Raw genomic sequence first — 21,616 nt, forward strand, 5'->3', positions numbered from 1 at the left:
TGGGAATGTGTCCCCACCAAATCTGATACCAAACCTATACGCCCTTGATGCTATCTCACCAATCCCCTACCCCAGACATCATTAGCCTTTACCAAAATAAAATAACTGCATTACTTTAGTGTCAAACGTTTTGGAGGAAATATTTGCAGTTCTTATGCAGGAAATACAGTATTTTGGATGATGGACACTGCATTGTACTGCATAGTAGCCTAGTGCAGTGATTCTTAACCGTAGGGCCGCTTACAGTTTCAGTTTTGCACCTCTGGGTCGTAAGGTGAAGATTTCGAGCATGTGGTGGCGGTGGAATAGGAGGAAAAATAACAACTCAAGTAAAATACAGATACTCCCCATTCATACTTAAGTACTGTACTTAAGTATTTCTACTTAGTTACGCTACATCTCTGGGCGTACCTGTGATAAAGTCAAAGTGACTTTTATTCAGTGATTCAACCAGCCAGCAAACAGGAAAAGCTCAAGGAGGTGTCTAACTGTCAGCATCCTAAAAAGATCAGGCTACTGTTGTTTAAAACTAAGAAAAACAGTGGTCTGGTATGACGGTTATCTGTGTTTTGGAACATGTTCTTTCATTAAATAATAATAAAAAAGTCTGGTTGCATTTTATTTTACCTCTAATATCTGTTCAATGTTATTGTCTACAGTGACCTCTTTCATTGTGCATTGAGGTGGTGACAAGTGGAATGGCAATGTATTTTTTGAAACAGGGACAATGCACAAATCAACATTAATCTTGTAGTACAAGAGAATATGTCTTGGGTCAGGTTATAGCAACAATTGTCTGTCTCTGGGCAGGTAATAGTGAGTAATAATGAGTGTAATATGAACAATATGAGTTTTCACAATTTGAATGTTCACTATTGTTTTGCAATTGCATAAAGGATTTACAGTTTGTAACTGATTGATAACTTGTAGGTTAGCCTCCTGTATGTTCACTGTGTGCTGAGTGTGTTTCACTAATTTCACGGATTGGGATAAATGCAGAGACCAAATTTCCCTCACGGGATCAAAAGAGTATATATACTTATACTGTTGCAGAGTTGAATTCATGTACTGCTAGTAAAACCCCTCTTTTCATGCTTTTACTATTTCACACAATGAAAATGACTTTGAACTGAAGTATGTCTTCAACTGAATGAATTAAGACATTATATATGGAGTCTTTATTGTCCTATAAGGATATTCTTTCACTCTTTCACACACATCATTACATTCCATGCAGGATATACACAGCCTCACACATATCACATATAACATATAACATAACACCCCCCACCCCCCGCCTAGTTTCCCTCCCTCCCCAACACAATACAAGCAAAAAGGTGGACAGTGCAGACAAACATAAACACAAAGAATAGGGGGGATGTGTGATTGTCACAGGAGTTTGTTTAGTGCAGCGATAGCTGAGAGTACAAAACTTTTCTTAAAGTGCGCTTTTTTCCAGTCCAGGGCTCTGCATGTGCGTCCAGATGGGCAGAAGGGAGTAGGAAGGGGGTGGGAAGCTGCGTTGTTTTCAACACATCTCTGTGTCCAGATAGGGACAACACATTCCTTTTAAGTGTGTTATCTTGGATGCTAAGTGTGAGATTTGAATGAGTTTGTTCTTGCTAGTGACATTTAGTATGGAGAAGAAACAGGGGGAGCAGTAGAGTAGAAGGGGTTGGATGATGCTTTTGTACAGTAGCAGAAGGAGATGGGGGGCAACATACAGTGATCTTAGTTTGCGTATTGCATACAGTCAGTGTGATGGTGGCATGTTCATTGAAGTTAAGCTTATTGTCAATGGTGAGACCAAGATATTTGAAAGTGCTGACTGGTTGGCCATGGATGGTGATGTGAGGGGGTGATTTTGATGCATGAATGACCAGTTCTTTTGTCTTGTCAATGTTGAGTTGTAGGTAGTTATCAGAGCACCACAGTGCAAAATCTGTGATGGACTGGTGGTAAGCTGTGATGGAACTGCATTCATATTGTTTGGTAGGGCCAACAATACTTTACATTAGTCTATTTTTGGACTGGTGGTAAGCTGTGATGGAACTGCATTCATATTGTTTGGTAGGGCCAACAATACTTTACATTAGTCTATTTTTGGCGGTACAATCTAGATGTTGGAAACGGGTCTGGAACAGAGTTCACTGGCACACAGAGACAGTAGAAACATCATGTCCACATACTGAATACGCAGCTTGAACATGATCCAGTGTAATCTATGTTAAAGAAATATATTCCTATGTATTTATCAATATATTTCAAAATATGACTAAATATTCAACATCGGCCATTTTCAGATATGTTCTGCATATTAAATATATTCAGCATATACTTTCATGCAAGACATCCAAATATGGGTTCCACTTGCATACATTTTTGTATATATATATATTAAATATATTGTAGCCATTCAAATGAGCTGGATGCAGCAGCATAATAGCCTATGTGAATATTTGTTTTCCCTTCATTTTTCTGTGTGGGGGTTGCGCGCGGATCTGCGCCTCTATCATCCTGACCACAGACCACGCCTAACCTAGCCTGTCTTAATTGCCTTTCTACGTACTTCCGCTACTGACGCTTACTTCTATATCGAAAGTGAAAGGTTGTAAAGTTATTGCGTGTAATGGACAGGCTTTGTTGGTTGTAGAAGACGTCTTAGAATCTTGATTTGTCTAGCCTACAGGAACCTATTTTGTGGTGAGTAGACCTCCAATATTGTTTGTTTGTCCTGCTTCGTTAAATTGCCTAATCATTAAGAGGGATATAGGCTACTACGGCACCCTTAGGGTAACCTGCAACCTTGCAGAACAAGAATGGAAGAGGTGAAAGAAGTAAATGGTGGTATTGAAACGGAACGGTGTTATCAAGTGCACCAGGTATTATATATCAAATCAGACTAATTTTCACGTTTTGCATTTGTCCCGGTGGACATCTGAGAGAGATTATCTATATCCTGTAGCTGTTTATCTGCATATCAGGCTAGCCTGTCTGTGGGCAACTTGACATGCTTCGGGAGGTGTAGGAAGGCTTTGTTCTGACTGCTTTCATTTTGTGCATACTGTCTGTCACGTAGTCTGTGTATGTAGTCACGTAGCTCTGACAGCTAGTTTCATGTCCCCTCGTCTCAAGGGTTTTCAGCTTTGGGTATGCTGAGGTGAGTTTAACTTTTCAACAACAACAACAAAAACTGCATAGCCCATCTATCATCCTGCAGATGGACTAAACCATTTTGCGCTTTAGCAAGGGGTGAGTGTGACCTTAGGCAGTGTTCACTGTCAGTCAGTCAATCAACCAAGTTATTCAACAAATACACTTTACAAATTAACTTCACATTTCATCTTTCATTCATATTTAATTTGGAAATGAAAATATTCAGGGGGAAAAATCAAATACATTCCAGACTTTTCTAGGGCCCTCCTTCCTCTTGGGGCCCTAGTAATCAGTCCCACTGTTCCCTTCAGTCTGACACCCCTGACTAGCTGAAGCTGTAGATTGTATCCGTAGTCTAATCCTATTCAAAATTATTTTCTAATTCTCACAAGTCCATGGTTTGTAAAACATGTGTGAATGGTGTAATCAGCCCCACTTTTCGAGGGCCCTCTTCCCCATTAATCCAAAATTATTACAGACTTATCAGACAGATTTGTACTTTTGTATCTCTCTCACTCTCTCTCTCTATCTATATATATACAGTATATATATATGTGTGTGTGTGTGTGTGTTGAAATATGATACATAGTTTTTGTATAACTGTGATATTGATGATATAGTTAATATTTGGGGGCATATGGTAGGCTAGAGTATGTGAGAGTTTCTGCAACATTTCTTTCTATTTTTTCACTAAGAGAAAAACTACATGCTTGTGCAAATGGCTGTGGTTTTCCTGTGAACCTGAATGTTGTAGCCTACGTGACAAATGACATGTGGCCTATGTGACAAATGAACCTTTTCCAGGGGTACCAGTAGATGTGGAGGGTGCTGTAAATCATGATATTTTTTCTGCATTGTGAGAATTTCAACTATATTGTATAATTGTGATATTGATGGTATAGTTGATGATGTTTTCGGGCATTTGGTAAACTATGTGAGAGCATTTCCAACATCCTTTATTTGTTTTTTCGACTCACAGAAAAGCATTGTGCTAAAGCGAATTTCCTGTGAACCTGAAAGATGTAGCCTACGTGACAAATGAGATGTAGCCTATGTGACAAAGTAACTTTGAAGAGAATTGTTAACCTTGTAGCTGATGATTTACCTAGCAACATGTGATGCAACTGAAATGATTAGCTGTGTCTCTTTGGAGAGTAACAGCTCCATGCTTATGCATCCAGACCTTAGTAGTGATCCAACTCATACTGATCCACAGTGAGTGGACATTGCATCATTGATGAACCTGAATTATTGTCTCTGTCCCAAGCCCTGCCCCATTGTAACATACGTTATCCCTTATGAACCACTGGCTACAACATTAATTAAAGGCAATATTTAAAGAAGTATTCTTGAAGTATGATTAGGTCAGCATGCAGTAGGAATAAGTGACAAATGCCACAAAGATTTCATAATAACAATGGTAATAAATAATAATACCATTTATTTGCTTCTTTTCACCTTTGTAGTTAGAACCGTGGTTCTCAGATTTGGTGTTTCTACAGTGATGGCCAAAAGTGTTGGCACCCATGCTAAAGTTGACTGAAAAGAGGAATATAAAATCATCTTTTGGAAATTGATCTTAACACCTTAAGTGAAAAATTAGGAAATATCTAACCTTTAAGGACACCAATTTTCTTAGTGAATGAATAATGTATCATAAATAAATAAATGTTCTTCCTTAAAATACAGGGGTCATAAGTATTGCCACCCCTATGTTAAATTCCCATAGGCAAGACAGGCAGATTTTTATTTTTAAAGGCCAGTTATTTCATGGATCCAGCATACTGTGCATCCTGATAAAGTTACCTTGGCCTTTGGAATTAAAATAGCCCCACATCATCACATACCCTTCACCATACCCAGAGATTGGCATGGGTGTTATTTCAGTTAGCCTATTAGCTGGTTTGATGCTCATTGAGCTCAATGCTCTGCCTCCCTTGCCACTTTTTCCTGTGGGGCCTTTGATTCCTGTGTGGAGGGGAGTCTAAAAAATGTCTAGTCTCGTTTGAACCATCGTTGGCATATTCGTCTTATTCATGTGAATTTATATTTCTGTTCTGACTGTTTCCACCTAGTGAGACACACACTCTGAGATGTATATTCGTCTTATTCATGTGAATTCATATTTGTGTTCTGACTGTTTCCACCTAGTGAGACACACACTCTGAGATGTATATTCGTCTTATTCATGTGAATTCATATTTGTGTTCTGACTGTTTCCACCTAGTGAGACACACACTCTGAGATGAGTGAAGAGTCCGAGGGGGCTGCAGGTCACAGGAGACCAGAGTCTGCGCTACACAGCTGTGTAACCATGGAGACTGACCAGGATAATACTGTTAGCATAAACAAAGCATCAACACGGACCAGTGCAGGGTGGGTACAGAATGATCACACACACACACACACACACACACACAGAGAGAGAGAGAGAGTGAGTAAATAACTGAAACACAGTTGCTTCCACTAAGTGTGTAAGAGGGGGTGTCAAGTCATGTCAAATCAAGTTTATTTATATAGCACATTTCATACACAGAGGTCAGTCAATGTGCTTTACAATACATAAATAAAAGCAAACAGTAATAGCTTATAAAAGCATAGAAGGTCAATAGTTAAATAATAGCTTAAAAAGTAAAGAATAAAAAAGAAAACATAAAACACACTAGTACATAAAAGCACAAAAGGGCAATAGTGTAAAAGTGTTTAAGTGTAATTAAGTAATAATTAAAAGACATAAAAGTAATAATTAAAAGACATAGAATGATTACTCAGTGATAATGCTCTTAGTCAGTATGGAGTATGGTAATTTATGTTCAGTTCATATCTTGTGTCTCTTTGTGTTTGCAGACCACAGACACACAGACCTCCATCTCCAGTGCCCAGCTGTGTGTCCATGAGGAGTGATAAGTCCATGCCTGAACCTCCTCAATTCAGCAGTGAACATGTCCCATCAGGACTAAAGTGAGTTTAGACAGATGTGAAGTCATGTATGGAGATACTCTCTCTCACACACACACACATGGAAAACATAAATAGCTGAAACACAATTGCTCCACCTCTATGGAACAGACCATATAAACATGCATACAAATAGGTGGTGGCAGCATAGACCATTCACTAAACACTGGTAATGTGACTTCTGTGTGTGAGTGATACAGTAAATCATTAATGTTGACTGAGTGTGTGTGTGTGTGTGTGTGTGTAAGAGGAGATGTGACATCAACTTCGAACACATTGAGTAATTTGTGTTGAGTTTAAATCTTGTGTCTCTTTTTGTTTGTAGACCACAGACACACAGACCTCCATCTCCAGTGCCCAGCTGTGTGTCCATGAAGAGTGATGCGTCCATGCCTGAACCTCTTAACTTCAGCAGTGAACATGTCCCATCAGGACTAAAGTGAGTTTAGACAGATGTGAAGTCATGTATTGGAGATACGCACACACACAGAAAACATGTAGAACTGTATGAACTGTAATGAATGACATCGGCAATAGCCTACGTACAAATTCATCATTCACTAAATGGACACAGAGAGGCCTCCACTCTCCAAGTCTTTCTATCGCTATCGTTGCAAAAAACATAGCCAGGCTACTAGAAATACTTTGAAATTCCCTTTGAGTCGGATCTGCTCCACCTTTCCACCAAGTTTTGCGGAAATTGTACCCGTGGGTTTTGCGATATTGTTGACAGACCTACCGCACCGCAGTAGCCTATGGCGCCGTAAATGGAAGCTGTTGAAAGCCAGCCCATGCCACTAACGTTCATAAAAATAATATTTATGGAATTAAAATAGACAGATACCTCTGATTAGTATGGCTGATTATTAGCCTGGCGGGCCATCCTATATCATTGAAATGTATAGTCTGGAATCGAATCATTCACCTGCTTAATCCAAGGGGCGGGCAGAGAATTGTCTTTCAAACTGCCTAGGCATGCAATAGGCCAGCGCTACGACCATATCCGTATCCGGTCGGCAAAACGGCAAATACATCCTTCTTCGAAAGGAATGACTTAAGTGCATTGTGTTGCTCTACTTTCAAAGAAAAGCACAAGTCCAACTCCTCCAAAGTTGAAGCCAACGCCGATTCAAACAACCGCTCTTCGTTCGCCATAGCCACCTTCCTTGTTGTTCACCGTCGCAGGATGTCGTTATCCTGTAAAGCCCGCCTTAAGACTCTCTAACGAAATAGAGCGCTGTGATTGGAGAACATCCACGGTGTTAAGCCAATAGAAATTCCTATGGTTCGATACTAGACGTACAGGCTGAGCAAATTAATTTGCCGCCGCTAGGGTGCGTCTAGATTTCTAGGCTAGCTGATTATTGTTTAACTGCTATGATATGTGCACCAGCCAGCGGAGGGAAATTAAATTGTGTGTGCGTGTGTAAGAGAGAGTATATTAACTTCCAACACATTGAGTAATTTGTGTTGAGTTCATATCTTGTGTCTCTTTTTGTTTGTAGACCACAGACACACAGACCTCCATCTCCAGTGCCCAGCTGTGTGTCCATGAAGAGTGACCGGTCCATGCCTGAACCTCTTAAATTCAGCAATGAACATGTCCCATCAGAACTAAAGTGAGTTTAGACAGATATGAGGTCATGCAAGGAAAGATAAGCACACGCACACACACAGAAAACATGTAGAACTGTAGCCCTATAATGTAATTGACATAAATTGCTTTGGACGAAAGTGTCTGGGAATTAGGGGTGCATTCTGCTTTTTGACAGTGTGAACACTTTGAATCTACACAGTTTTCTATTCTATGATTTAAAGGGATGTGTTGTTTGTGAGTGTGAGTGGATGCTAGCCTAGGCTGATGCAATCGCGTCAAGACAAATCTGATTGGCCAATACACATTGAAAATAAATGAACATTTTATTAAATTATTAAAATGATCCCTTTCTTCATCCCACACCCCAAACATGTCATACAAAATGTCGTGGAACAGAAACAACAACCAGATATTTTCATAAGCTATCATTTTATTGTCATTGCAGTTTTAAAGCTTCGCCACCAGGGGGTGCTACAGCACTTCCCGCGCCACTGAATAAAGGCAACACACTCTACAGGGAAAACTCTTTTGTCTTCAAAAAAACACAGTACATTTCCCCCTATTTCGACAGATTTTTCTCTGGCAATTTTAGCCCTGGGCACATCCTCATTGTTTTGTTCTGTAGAGAGAGAGAGAGAGAGAGAGAGACAAAGAGAGAAAGAGAGAGAAAAGGAGAGAGAAAGACATTTAATTTGATTGTCTCATTCCATGTCTCTGTAGTGAGCTCAGTACTGATCTGACTCAGGATCAGTCCAGGTGTGGAGTGTGTGAGCAGCTACTGAGGGACCCAGTCACCACCACCTGTGGACACAGTTTCTGCAGGCAGTGCATCAGCAGCTACTGGGAGCAGCCTGGACTACCAGGAGACCAAGCCTGTCCCCAGTGTGGGAAGACATGCAGAACCCAACCTCCTCTACAGCCTCCTCTGGATGAACACACAGATATGAGCACACAGGGTGAACACACAGGCCTGATCAACAGCAGAAGACACCTGCACACTGAACATACACCAGGCAGAAAGAGGGAACTAGGTGAGTAGACATTTGGGCTTTTTAGACATTTTAGTGATTGTGGGCCATATCTTGACAGTCTAAAACGCATGGTCACTGGCGAAAAGCTGATTTAAATTTAGTGGGATGTCCAGTCCACATTGGGAGTGTTTTCGTTATCAAACGTCGGGCGGATGGCGCAACAAGGCTTTCCTAGGTTTCTTTAACAGTTATGGGTGTGTTTTGGGTGTAACATCATTTAAACCGATGAAAATTACATCCGTCATTCCCTTTAACAGCGTGCAGCGCAACTTCAAAGAATGCATCTGCATTTTAATAGTCAGCGGCACATTTGAAGAAATCTGCTTGCGAGACCGTATGAACAGTTATTCCACTAAAACCATGCTTTACTAAAACCTAGCATAGTATAGCCTACACACATTTGCACTCGTCTATTACTTGATCTCATTGGCAAAGTCAAACTAACTTCACCGTGGTGTCAGTCAACGTTAAAAGAGTTATACACAGTTAATTACTTTCACTATTGACTGACAATGGGTTACAATTGAAAACATAGCCTGGAAAAAACAACACTTACCCCAATAATGTTCGAATGACTGAATAAAAAAACATTTATCCTGCAGAAGAGTTGTTTACATCTTGTGACAGTGTGTCTTCAGCTGTGCTTCATATTTGCCTCTCCGTCATTACCAATTTGCAAATGATGGTGAATAACTACTCATTGTGAGATGTATTTCGTAATATCTTTATTCTAATTATGTTTCCCATTGTAATGGTGTAATTTGTAATGTTTTGCATGGATGTGCGCTGGTGCACGTTCATGGATGATATAGGATGGTGCCTTGTGCACCCGCCCATATCACTGTAGATAATGCGCTCTTAAAATAACATATTGTCACAATCACCTGGCTCAAAGTAGCTGTGACATTAAATGGGAGACCACACTGCAGCGAAATGTTCAATAAAATAAGTTTTATTTTAACATTAAAAAGATAAAGTCAGTATAGTGTATGAAAAAGGATAGTGTAATGCAAAGTATGTCTAGGGGTGATCAAACAAAAGTGTAAAACGCAACGTCGGTGTGAGGAGCGACGGGCTGAAGCTCTCCCCAGCGGAGCAGCCACGGAGTGACCAGGAACCAGGAACCAGCTTTATAGGGCAGCTCCTTTATAGGGCCACCCATTAACCATGAGGTCTCCTTTATAGGGCCACCCATTACCCATGAGGTCTCCTTTATAGGGCTACCCATTACTCCCAGCACCAATGGGCACACTCCATGATCTGCAGATTAGTAACAAGGCAGCTCCTCTATAGGGCCACCCATTACTCCCAGCACCAATGGGCACACTCCATGATCTGCAGATTGGTAACAAGGCAGCACAGACAACAGGGGCAGAGGGCCAACAGGCATTAGAAAAGGTGTAATACTGGAAATGGCCAGCAGGGCCTTAACAATATGAATAACTCGCCATGGACTTCTGATCAGGTTTCTCTTGGTCAGTGGCGTAATGCGTTTTAGGTAGTGTAAGATAGCGATTTTTAGACAACGCGCTAGACCACTCCTTACGTTGTTAATTTCCACACCCCTTGGTGCATTGTTTAAAAAAGAGAATGTGCAAAATGCGAAAATAAACTTATAACGAGTTAAAAGAATATAATGAGTTTTCTGCCAGTGCAAAAATAGGGCTCTGTTTTTCTGAGAATTAATGTTAATAAACAGAATAATTACATTTATTTCAAATTATTTATAATTATTTACAGTCCTATTAGAGTGACTTAATACTCATGAATAGTTTCAGTATTTTTTAAAATATATTTTCCAAGACAGACACAAATAGATAAAACATGTTGATGTATCAAGTTGGAATACCTGTTGGTGTATTGGGTACTTTTAGGACTCTTATTAAATTGAACATTCACCCTCCATTTTCTCACTGAAATGTAATATTATGAAATCGCTGCTCTCTCCCTTGGAATGTTCGTACCCAGACATTTCAATGCAAAATAGGTGACATTACTAACTGTAATGTGTAACTAAAGTGCCCAACTGAGGATGTCCTGAAATATCGCCTCTCATGATAACTCATGGAATGCGTCTCATCCAATCAGAAATGAATAAATAGTTCAACCGGACCTAACTGTCTTTATTGACTTGTCATTTGTAAACAGATGAGGACCTGAGGAGAGTTCTAGAGAATCACAAAGCCAGTCTGAAGAGGAGGTTTGAGAACATATCTGAAGGCATCATCAAACCAGGAGCTGAGATACTCCTCAATAAGATCTACACAGAGCTCTACATCACAGGGGGAGAGAGTGAAGGGGTGAATAAGGAACATGAGGTTTGGCAGGTAGAGTCAGCATCCAGATCTCAAAACACAGAATACACACCAATCAACTGCAATGACATCTTCAAGCCCTTAGCTGGACAGGAGAAGCACATCAGAACTGTGATGACCAAAGGTGTTGCTGGCATTGGAAAAACAGTCTCAGTGCAAAAGTTCATTCTTGATTGGACAGATGGGGTAGCAAATCAGGATGTAGATTTTATGTTTCCCCTTCCTTTCCGTGAGCTGAATTTAGCCAGGGGGGATCAGTACAGTCTTCATAAGCTCCTGCTGGACTTCCACCCTGAGCTGAAGGAGCTGAATGATGGTGAAGGATACAAAGACTGTCAGGTTGTGTTCATCTTTGATGGTTTGGATGAGAGTCGGTTGACTCTGGATCTTGCACAGAACAGTAATTTGTCTGATGTGAAACAAACATCATCAGTGGATGTTCTGATGACGAGCCTCATTCAGGGAACTCTGCTTCCCTCTGCACTCATCTGGATAACCTCACGACCAGCAGCAGCCAGTCAGATTCCTGCTCAGTACATTGACCAGGTGACAGAAGTACGAGGATTTAATGACCCACAGAAGGAAGAATACTTCAGGAAGAGAATCAGTGATGAGAGTCAGGCCAACAGAATCATCTCACACATTCAGAAATCCAGGAGTCTCCACATCATGTGCCACATTCCAGTCTTCTGTTGGATTGCAGCCACTGTACTTCAACAGATGCTGGAAAAGAAAAACATCAAAGACATTCCCAAAACACTGACTGAGATGTTCATACAATTCTTGCTGATCCAGACATCTCGAAAGGACCAGAAATATCAAGAAGGACAAGAAAAAGATAAGAAGAGGCTCTTGGGATCACAGAAAAAAATACTACTGAAGCTGGCAGAACTGGCTTTCAAGAATCTAGAGAATGGCAACCTCATGTTTTACGAGGAAGACCTGAGAGAGTCTGGCATTGATGTCAGTGAAGCCTCGGTGTACTCTGGCATGTGCACTGAGATCTTCAAGACAGAATCTTTGTTCCACCAGAAGAAGGTCTACTGCTTTGTGCATCTGAGTGTCCAGGAGTTTCTGGCAGCTGTGTTTGTGTTTCACTCATATTTAGCTAAGAACCTTGAGGCATTGAAATCCCTCATCAGTGATGAGCAGAGAGATGAACTCAATCCATCAAATTTATCTTCTCTTCAATCAGTACTAGGACTAAAAGACAACTTACATGTTTTACTTAAGAGTGCAGTTGATAAGGCTTTGGAGAGCCAGAACGGACACCTGGATCTCTTCCTTCGCTTCCTCATGGGCATTTCTGTGAAGAGCAATCACAGACTTCTTCAAGGTCTACTGAGCAAAACACACAACAGCTCTGATAGTATTAAGGAAACATGTCAGTACATGAAGAAGCTCAACAGAGAAGGTCTCTCTCCTGAACGATGCATCAATCTGTTCCACTGCTTGCTTGAAATGAAAGATGATTCCATGCAGAAAGAAATTCAGACATACTTGTCATCTCCAAAGAACATCAAACAGGAGTTGTCTCCTGCCCAATGTTCAGCACTGGCCCACATACTTCTGATGTCTGAGGAGGTGCTGGATGAGTTTGACCTGAAGAAATACAACACATCAGATGAGGGACGCAGGAGACTGTTCCCAGCTGTGAGGTGCAGCAGAAAGGCATGGTGAGTTTCTGATGGAGAGACTGTGTTAACTATAGCGACTAAATATAATGTTGCAGTCACTGCTGCCAACTGCTGATGTAGCCCGACAGTACAAAACATTAAGATACCTCAATTCAAAAGTAAAGGTTATCCTATCCACCCTATGATGGTTGACCAGCTGAAGGTATGTTTTCGCAAGAGTTTATCTAGCTTGCCCAGCTTACGATAGTAATTAACTGGTTTTGCTTATCGTACCATCTCAAGCTGGTAATTTGAAGTATAGTATATATAAGTATAAGTATATATACTCTTTTGATCCCGTGAGGGAAATTTGGTCTCTGCATTTATCCCAATCCGTGAATTAGTGAAACACACTCAGCACACAGTGAACACACAGTGAGGTGAAGCACACACTAATCCCGGCACAGTGAGCTGCCTGCATCAACAGGGGCGCTCGGGGAGCAGTGAGGGGTTGGGTGCCTTGCTCAAGGGCACTTCAGCCGTGCCTACTGGTCGGGGTTCAAACCGGCAACCCTCCGGTTACAGGTCCGAAGTGCTAATCAGTAGGCCACGGCTGCTCCCCGGCTGCCCACATTATTGGTCTGTAAATTGTCTGACATTTGTGTCAATCAATATTTGTCATGAGATATCTTTGAATTTGTAGTACCATGGCTATGTGTTTTGTGCATACTATAGTTAGCTAAGTTATGCTAGCTCTCGTTGGTATTTCCAGAGAATGTCTAATAAGAACTTGCACTCTCGGGAAACTTCCTTCCTCTGCTTCCATGTGGGGGCACTCGCGTGCGAGTGCAGAATGAATGGATGTCTATGGAGCTGTACCCCTCAAAATCCTCTTTACTCGGGATTTACATTTTTGTCTAGTAATCTGAATGTTGCATTCGAAAGGGGAGGCAAAGAAAATATATACTGCTGAATATTATATTTTTTAAAGTCGCTTATAAAGCCTTTCAAAAATGTCAATGACGTCATTCATAAGCAGAACGCTAACGTGTTATGGGCAACGATGACCCAACCTGTAAGAAATCAAGGAAAGGATATTCAAATATTCATTAGTTTAACTTTTGTCCTATAATCCATATTGAACTTGCAAAAATTACAATACAATCTGTGATTTGTCAACGACAATCAGGTTTTCACCTGATTTAACCGTCTACCTCCATAGACCGCCATTCATTTTGCACTCGCCCGCGATCACCCCCAGTGGAACTCTGGTGGAACTGCAACCAAATTCGGTACAATGGGGCGATTGAACTAACCTGGCCCTAGCCAGATGAATGTCGCTCCGCCTAGCTTCACTCACATCCATCTGGAACCTCTTCCATTGAGAGTGATTTCTCCAACCAACTTAATGGTTTAGCCAATCAGGACGCAGGGCGGGAGTTTCATAGATGTGACATAGCAGAAGCGACTGTGAGACTGTTATCAGCGTCACGGGTTGGCTTCGATTAGAGTGGTTGAAGTAGCACGTCAATAGATGACGGACAAGTGGCTTATTCAATCATATGCAAGCATTTTTTGATTAGGTCCAGCCTTCTGAAGCAACACTTCAATGGATCGGTTCCAGATGGATGAGTGGAGCTAGGCGGAGCGAAATTCAACTGGCTAGGGCCAGGTTACGATTGAACAGGCTCTCCGAAGATGGGCTCTGGTATTCCGAAGGCTAATTACTAGCAATCCCTTTGTGTTGAAGCTGTGTCGTTAGCAGAATTAGCTAATTGTGTTGTATTGCATATGTAATGTTATGTGAAATGCATATGTATCTTTTTCTGTATTCTTGTACAGTTGTATCATGTAAATAATGATGTGTTAGAAGAAGCATTGTTGTAAACGTCAGTAAACACAAGAAGTCAACTCTTTTTTATTTATTGGAAAGCTTCTGACTAACACACAGTGTTTACAAGGACACTTTTATTCCAATTAGATGTTATCTAGCGGTCTAGTTCTACCTGCTAATAACACAGTACGAGGGCAGCATAGTGTGTATGTGTGTGTGTAGGGATAGTGTGTATGTGAATGATCGGTGTAGCATACTGTCATTATAGGGGAATACTATCTCTTGAGTATGTTGATTTAATGGGCCTCTGTTTAAACAGTATCCCTTCCATTTATCCATCTCTGTAATATTTTATCTTTTCTCATGTTGTTATGCAGGCTTGCTGAATGCAAACTCTCAGAGAACTCCTGGAAAATTGTGACTACTGTTCTACAGTCACCAAACTCCCTGATAGAGCTGGACCTAAGTCACAATGACCTGAGAGATTCTGGAGTTCAGCTTCTCTCTATGGGACTGTTTAGTCCCCACTGCAAACTGCAAACATTAAGGTTGGTGTAAGGCAATGCATTTACTGATATTTATTTGTATTTGTTTGTTTACTTAATTTTTAAAGTTAGCGATACACTACAGTGACAGGTAAATTAAAAATATTCATTATAAAAAAGGACCATTTATCTATCTCTGTAATGTTTTATCTTTTCTTATGTTGTTTTGAAGACTTGCGGAATGCAAACTCTCAGAGAACTCCTGGAAAATTGTGGCTACTGTTCTACAGTCACCAAACTCCCTGATAGAGCTGGACCTAAGTCACAATGACCTGAGAGATTCTGGAGTTCAGCTTCTCTCTATGGGACTGTTTAGTCCCCACTGCAAACTGCAGACATTAAGGTTGGTGTAAGGCAATGCATTTACTGATATTTATTTGTATTTGTTTGTTTACTTAATTTTTATAATTAGCGATACACTACAGTGACAGGTAAATTAAAAATATTCATTATAAAAAAGGACCATTTATCTATCTCTGTAATGTTTTATCTTTTCTTATGTTGTTTTGAAGACTTGCGGAATGCAAACTCTCAGAGAACTCCTGGAAAATTGTGGCTACTGTTCTACAGTCACCAAACTCCCTGATAGAGCTGGACCTAAGTCACAATGACCTGAGAGATTCTGGAGTTCAGCTTCTCTCTATGGGACTGTTTAGTCCCCACTGCAAACTGCAGACATTAAGGTTGGTGTAAGGCAATGCATTTACTGATATTTATTTGTATTTGTTTGTTTACTTAATTTTTATAGTTAGCGATACACTACTGTGACAGGTAAATTAAAGATATTCATTATAAAAAAGGACCATTTATCTATCTCTAATGTTTTATCTTTTCTTATGTTGTTTTGAAGACTTGCGGAATGCAAACTCTCAGAGAACTCCTGGAAAATTGTGGCTACTGTTCTACAGTCACCAAACTCCCTGATAGAGCTGGACCTAAGTCACAATGACCTGAGAGATTCTGGAGTTCAGCTTCTCTCTATGGGACTGTTTAGTCCCCACTGCAAACTGCAGACATTAAGGTTGGTGTAAGGCAATGCATTTACTGATATTTATTTGTGTTTGTTTGTTTACTTAATTTTTATAGTTAGTGATCAGTGTTGCCACAGTTACCTTGAAAAAGTAATCTGATTACTGATTACTCCTTTAAAAAGTACCTTAGTTACTTTACTGATTACTTGATTTTAAAAGTAACTAAGTTAGATTACAAGTTACTTTATTTGTTACTTTCAGCAGCTGCCGACAACACCCCCACCGCCTCAACATAAAAATTATAACCGGTTTTGCCAATTCTCACTATACTGGAAGTGCATTTTACCTAACCTACTTAATTTTTGTAGTTAGTGATACACTACAATGACAGGGAAATTAGAAATATTCATTATAAAAAGAGTAATTGAACTATATGAAAATTGTAAGAACTATATAAGACACTGCCATTGTATTGCCATAGATAAGCCGATACCAGTCAACAAGGCAAATATTGGCTGATGCCGATGCTAGGCCATTATATATTGTTCATTGCACCCCTACAATTTAGCCATATTACATATTGTACTACATTTTAGTGAAACAGTTCAGATTTGTGTGTGTGTGTGTGTGTGTGTGTGTGTGAATGATCTATGCCACACTCTAAAACCTCACAGCTATCATTACTTCAAATGTTTAGTAAGTATAACACAGTTTTTGTGTTTTGTTGAGATTACTTGCCTAAAATGAGTGTAATTTAATGTTGAGGTGGAAAAGTAAATTTAAATCAAGTAAACTACTTGAATTGCTGAAGTTTGTGCTACACTGTGAAGTTAGTTGGTTAACCTACAAAGACATCGTGCCACACTGAAAACTAATATTTTGTCGCAAGCAATTTGCCCTCTGTCAAACACAATTGCATTTTCCAGCTCTGAACAAAACCCGTTCACCCGTTCACGAGCATTTTGTTTCATTCGTCCTTTCTGGCTGCCTGGGACATAAAGCAGAAATGGGGGACGAGAGACTGAAACGTTCAAAGCAATTATGCCGGAATTGTTTCAAGGCAAACACTGAAGTGTAGCATTCGAGTTATGCTCGCATAGCACACCAATTCAAAAGTAGCCTATGTGTTTTCTGTCGGCTACATGTCCAGCTACTGTAGGCCTATAAATAAACAGAATATCAAACCGTTTTCAGTAGCCTACCACTGTTGCAGAAATCACATAGGTATCCCTTACACAGGCGCGGATCAATGCATAGGCTAGATGTAACCTGCGTTGTGTTGAACCTGCGCGATCCAGCCCTGCACACGCCCGGACTCGAACCCGCGAACAGCAGCACCCCGGATCGGGAGGCGAGCGCGCTAACAATTGAGTCAATAGCCCAGGCTACTGGCTCGCATGCCAGCAGCACTCTTGAGGCGTCCTGGAGTGAGGTTTACCAACATTCCACAAGCACAGCTAAGCTAGCTGGCATCCGTTACATAGACATGGCTGCAGCCTAGGGGCCCCACGTGTGTGTGTATGTGTGTGTGTGTGTGCAGGCGTGGATCAATGCATAGGCTAGATATGGCTGCAGCCTAGGGGCCCCACGTGTGTGTGTGTGTGTGTGTGTGTGTGTGTGTGTGTGTGCAGGCATGGATCAATGCATAGGCTAGATATGGCTGCAGCCTAGGGGCCCCACGTGTGTGTGTGTATGTGTGTGTGTGTGTGTGTGTGTGTGCAGGCATGGATCAATGCATAGGCTAGATATGGCTGCAGCTTAGGGGCCCCACGTGTTCCAGACAGCCAGGGGGCCCACTTGGCCATAAAAAAATAAATAATGTTGTGGTGGAAGGTCATCAAATCGGCCAGTAGATAAGTAGAAAATTTAGCTCACGACTTCAAGAAAAATCACCAATAAAACTTAAGCTAAAGCATAAAAGAGCTTTCAAGCAGGCAGAATTCGATGCAAAAATGGTTTTATTGATGCTAGCAGCAGTACCAACAGCAATAAACCGTGAGTGTATCTCGAGAAGGCACTCCCGAACAAAGGTAGAACTCTCCTACTTATACCCCTCCACAATGCTGACACAACACTACCCCGAACCCACAGATGGCGTTATGAAAGGATCGTTGTTCGCTCTTATCTTCGCAAGTCAGCAATGTTGCTGCCAATGGTACGAACTTTTCACCTTAAGTTTACAGAAAGTTCAGGGGTGTACAGTATAGAGTGATCTCAGGTCATACATTGTGCATGGGTTAAATATCGTTCGCCCCCCCTGCACTCTCCTACTGGTTGTTATGAGTAGAGCTCCCCTGTGTACGCGTTATCTTGCAGCTTCAAGGCAGACTTAAAAGGCCTAGGCTAGTGCAGCATGAGACACAGTGCAACAAAATGAGACACAGGGCAGCAAACAGAGACATCGGGATACAGAGTGCACATTCTGGTAGGATGGCTTCGTTATGTTATTAGAAATAGTTAAACTTGTTATTTAAAAAGTTATAAAAGGTTATTATATAAGAATGATGTCTGGGTATTACTTGATTGTCATTTGAGGTTATATAAATACATGTTTTACCGTTTAAACACTCTTTGTCTCATCATGATGTTTACAGACATTAGTGATAATTTTATACCACAATAATTCATTCAAATTCACATGAGAGAATAAAACTTAAACGCCATTGGCCCAAAATTAATATTTAAAGTAGCAAGGCGCTGATTGGGTGAATATGCGGAGTTCACGGTCAAATTAGGTTTTAAAAATATGCGTCATTCATAGGCCTAGGCTACAGTTCGTTTAGACTCCTTTAGAAAATGTCAGAAAGAAGATATGAGAGCAGGGCTCAAAAGCGAAAGGCTCTAGTGTAAGATCTAAAGAACAGCGAGACCAACCTGCAAAAAAAGGCTGCTGCCGCGTTTGAGTAGCCTAAAACACATGAGAAAAACATAGAGAACTGTCACGCAAGGGATGCTAAACCACATAATCACAATATCGTCTTATTCTAAACAAAGTTTAGAATAAGCACCCTAACTATATTTTAACCTATATTTTACTATTTATGTGTGAAAAAGGGTTTTGATATAAAAACAATTGTTAAGTCGCATGTTGAGGATATATTGTTAGTACTTCCTATTTCTACCGAGAGGTACCTCTGTGACCACCACCACCTGTCCGCTACCTGTGGGTGGTCAAAATTCACAATTTAGGCCATATGGCAACAACATGCAAATATGGGCCTTTTTGTGTCTATTCAAATGAATGGTACCATAGGATTACAATAGGGTTACCTGTCTCTCTGTGTGTACGGTATGGATTTGCACACTTTCTGAAGGGGAGGGCTCTTTGACTACGCAGTCTCACTACAGTTGAATTATGTCCTCTGACTGCAATAGAACCCTATGAATTTGGGAAATGAAAGTCATCTAAATGAAATAAAGTCATCTAAATGATGACATTATTTAATATAAACATTGTTTTTTTTAAAAAAAAACAATTATGTCCCTAAAGGAAGGCTATTTATTTTCCAAGACGGACTGCTCTATGACAATATTACCATGATATTATCACTTTATTGCCCAAAATACAGTTGAAATTGTATTATGTTAGGTTTATAACTAGATATATCAGAGCATAACTTATGCATGCTTAACTTAGTTCATTTCTTTATTTCATTTGTAATAAAATAAAAAAAATCACATGATCAGTAGCCTAATAAGACAAAAAAAAAAAAAAAAAAAAAAAAAACAGGTTCCTCTTCAGGTTTGATGTCAAACAATAGTAGACTAACGTTTAAGGTGCAGACAGGGATTTAGCAGGAAGTCTTGTTTTTTTGTGTTTATGTTTAAATTTATTAGCAGATGGTGCTTGGTTTAGAATTTAACAGCACCGCTACTGGAGAAAAAATCTAAGGGAAACACTGTATGAATATATAAATGAAAACTTTACAAGAATTTAACTGAATATTTATAATAATTTAATTAATTTTACAACCATACAATATATAATTAGATTGTATTACATTTGTACTACACATAAGGTGACATATGCACTAACGCCTCATTCACACCAGATACTTGGTGTGTGTGTTCCGTCACAGCTGTGGCATGGTTGTGTGTGTGTGTGATTTCAGACATTGGCGGAGCTAGGGGTGGCTTCGGGGGCTCAAGCCCCAAATCTTTTTTCAAAAGCCCTTTTTTTTTTTGTATGTTTTCAATTTCCAACGATTCTAATTTTTAATTTAACTTCCCCTTGGTTTCTATATAAATGTTACAAAATGTAGGCTACTGAGCAAATAGGACAGGATTTTCAAAGCCTAATATTGACAGATAATCTGATTTCCCACATGATGAGTTTAGACAATGCAGCCGAGATGTTTATGTCATAAACCTGGCAGGAAAGTTCAGAGCGGCGCAGTCAGTTTAAATAGCAAGCCGGTAAGAAAAAACTATTGTCAAGACATTAGGCAATTAGGCTACTGTACCCCGGAATACAAGAATAAACTTCAAAAAGACAGAAAGTTTGTTGTACTGTATTCATAGAGTCTCAATGACCGAATCAGTAGATTTACCTGTTGTCAGTTGAGTTCGTTCAATTAATTTATTGTAGGCTAGTAGCCTAGGCAAATATGAAACGGAGATGTAACGTGGCTACCGCCGGGATTTTGAATTTGCATGTTTCATTTTAGGGCAAACAATACCATGAAATTGATGTGTTCTCCATTTGAGGAACGTAATCAATTGCGGACGTGCACAGACAGCTCAGACACAGAGCGTAGGCCTAGGTTAGGCTACTTTCACTTTCTAGAGTGCGCATTAATTACATAAAAGATGCTTCATAGTACCAAAACAACGATCAAACATTATCAAATGTATCATGACGTGTTGTCACAAAGACTTACTCCAATTAGAAAAACGAAACCAAAATCATGTAAGTGTGTTCTCTCATTGACGCCTGTAGGCCTATAAGGAAAATGCTATTTCAGTTTGTAAAATGTATCCCCCCCCCTCCCCAACTGAATTAGTCCCCCTATGTGAAGCACTGAAGGGGAGAATTCCCCCCATTTTGAAAAATGAGCTTTAAGCCCTGAATTAAACTTAGCTTCATGTGTTCCGTTGAACATTTTAACAAGTGGGTTCACAATGTGTGGGGCTGTGCTAAACCTGACCATAAGGCTTTTTTTGCCTGAGTTCAAAGTAAAAATGTATTGAGACAAGGTAGCATCCCATCAGGGTTATCTCAGCATAGTATACTAGCCTATAATATACAAAGCATAACTCATAAAAAACGCTTAATTAACTAAGTGCCTGCTGATCAGATAGGCTATGCCTATAGACCCCTCTTAAAAGACCCAAAGTGCCAGTCAAATATACCTTGAGTCTCACATTTTTAAAATCTCCATGTGTCCATTAGTTTACACAGAATTCACTATAAGTCATTATTTAAGGGGTTATTTTTCAAAATTTTCTGTCGGGGGTGCATGCCCCCGGACCCCCCTAGCCTTCTGTGTGTGGCACTGCGGGCTAAGCCCCCAATGTTTCAAATGTCTGGCTCCGCCCCTGATTTCAGACTGTCAGGTACAGTCGGTGTCTTGCTACGGGTACCAGTAAGTGC

General features: G+C 40.3%; 1 protein-coding gene across 5 annotated transcripts in view; it reads left to right on the forward strand.

Annotated features, from left to right (window-relative positions):
- Positions 1–2,624: 2,624 nt before the first annotated feature.
- Positions 2,625–21,616, forward strand: part of LOC143135426 (NACHT, LRR and PYD domains-containing protein 3-like) — a 331,615-nt gene continuing 312,623 nt past the window's right edge. For 3 of the 5 annotated variants that reach the window (XM_076296094.1, XM_076296131.1, XM_076296119.1), the window contains exons 1-5: positions 2,625–2,703; positions 5,384–5,532; positions 6,004–6,117; positions 6,440–6,553; positions 7,620–7,733. In XM_076296094.1, the coding sequence (XP_076152209.1) occupies positions 5,402–5,532; positions 6,004–6,117; positions 6,440–6,553; positions 7,620–7,733 (473 nt within the window). In that variant the 5' untranslated portion in view covers positions 2,625–2,703; positions 5,384–5,401. Of the gene's footprint in view, positions 2,704–5,383; positions 5,533–6,003; positions 6,118–6,439; positions 6,554–7,619; positions 7,734–8,431; positions 8,743–10,890; positions 12,734–14,884; positions 15,056–21,616 lie in introns of all 5 variants that reach the window. The other 2 variants (XR_012988994.1, XM_076296100.1) reach the window with 2 other exon arrangements.

This window comes from Alosa pseudoharengus, unplaced genomic scaffold (assembly GCF_046254945.1).
Source record: "Alosa pseudoharengus isolate Yale_2024_CS ecotype anadromous, Long Island Sound unplaced genomic scaffold, YU_APseudo_1.1 YU_APseudo_1.1_scf_1, whole genome shotgun sequence".
NCBI classification, from domain to species: domain Eukaryota; kingdom Metazoa; phylum Chordata; class Actinopteri; order Clupeiformes; family Clupeidae; genus Alosa; species Alosa pseudoharengus.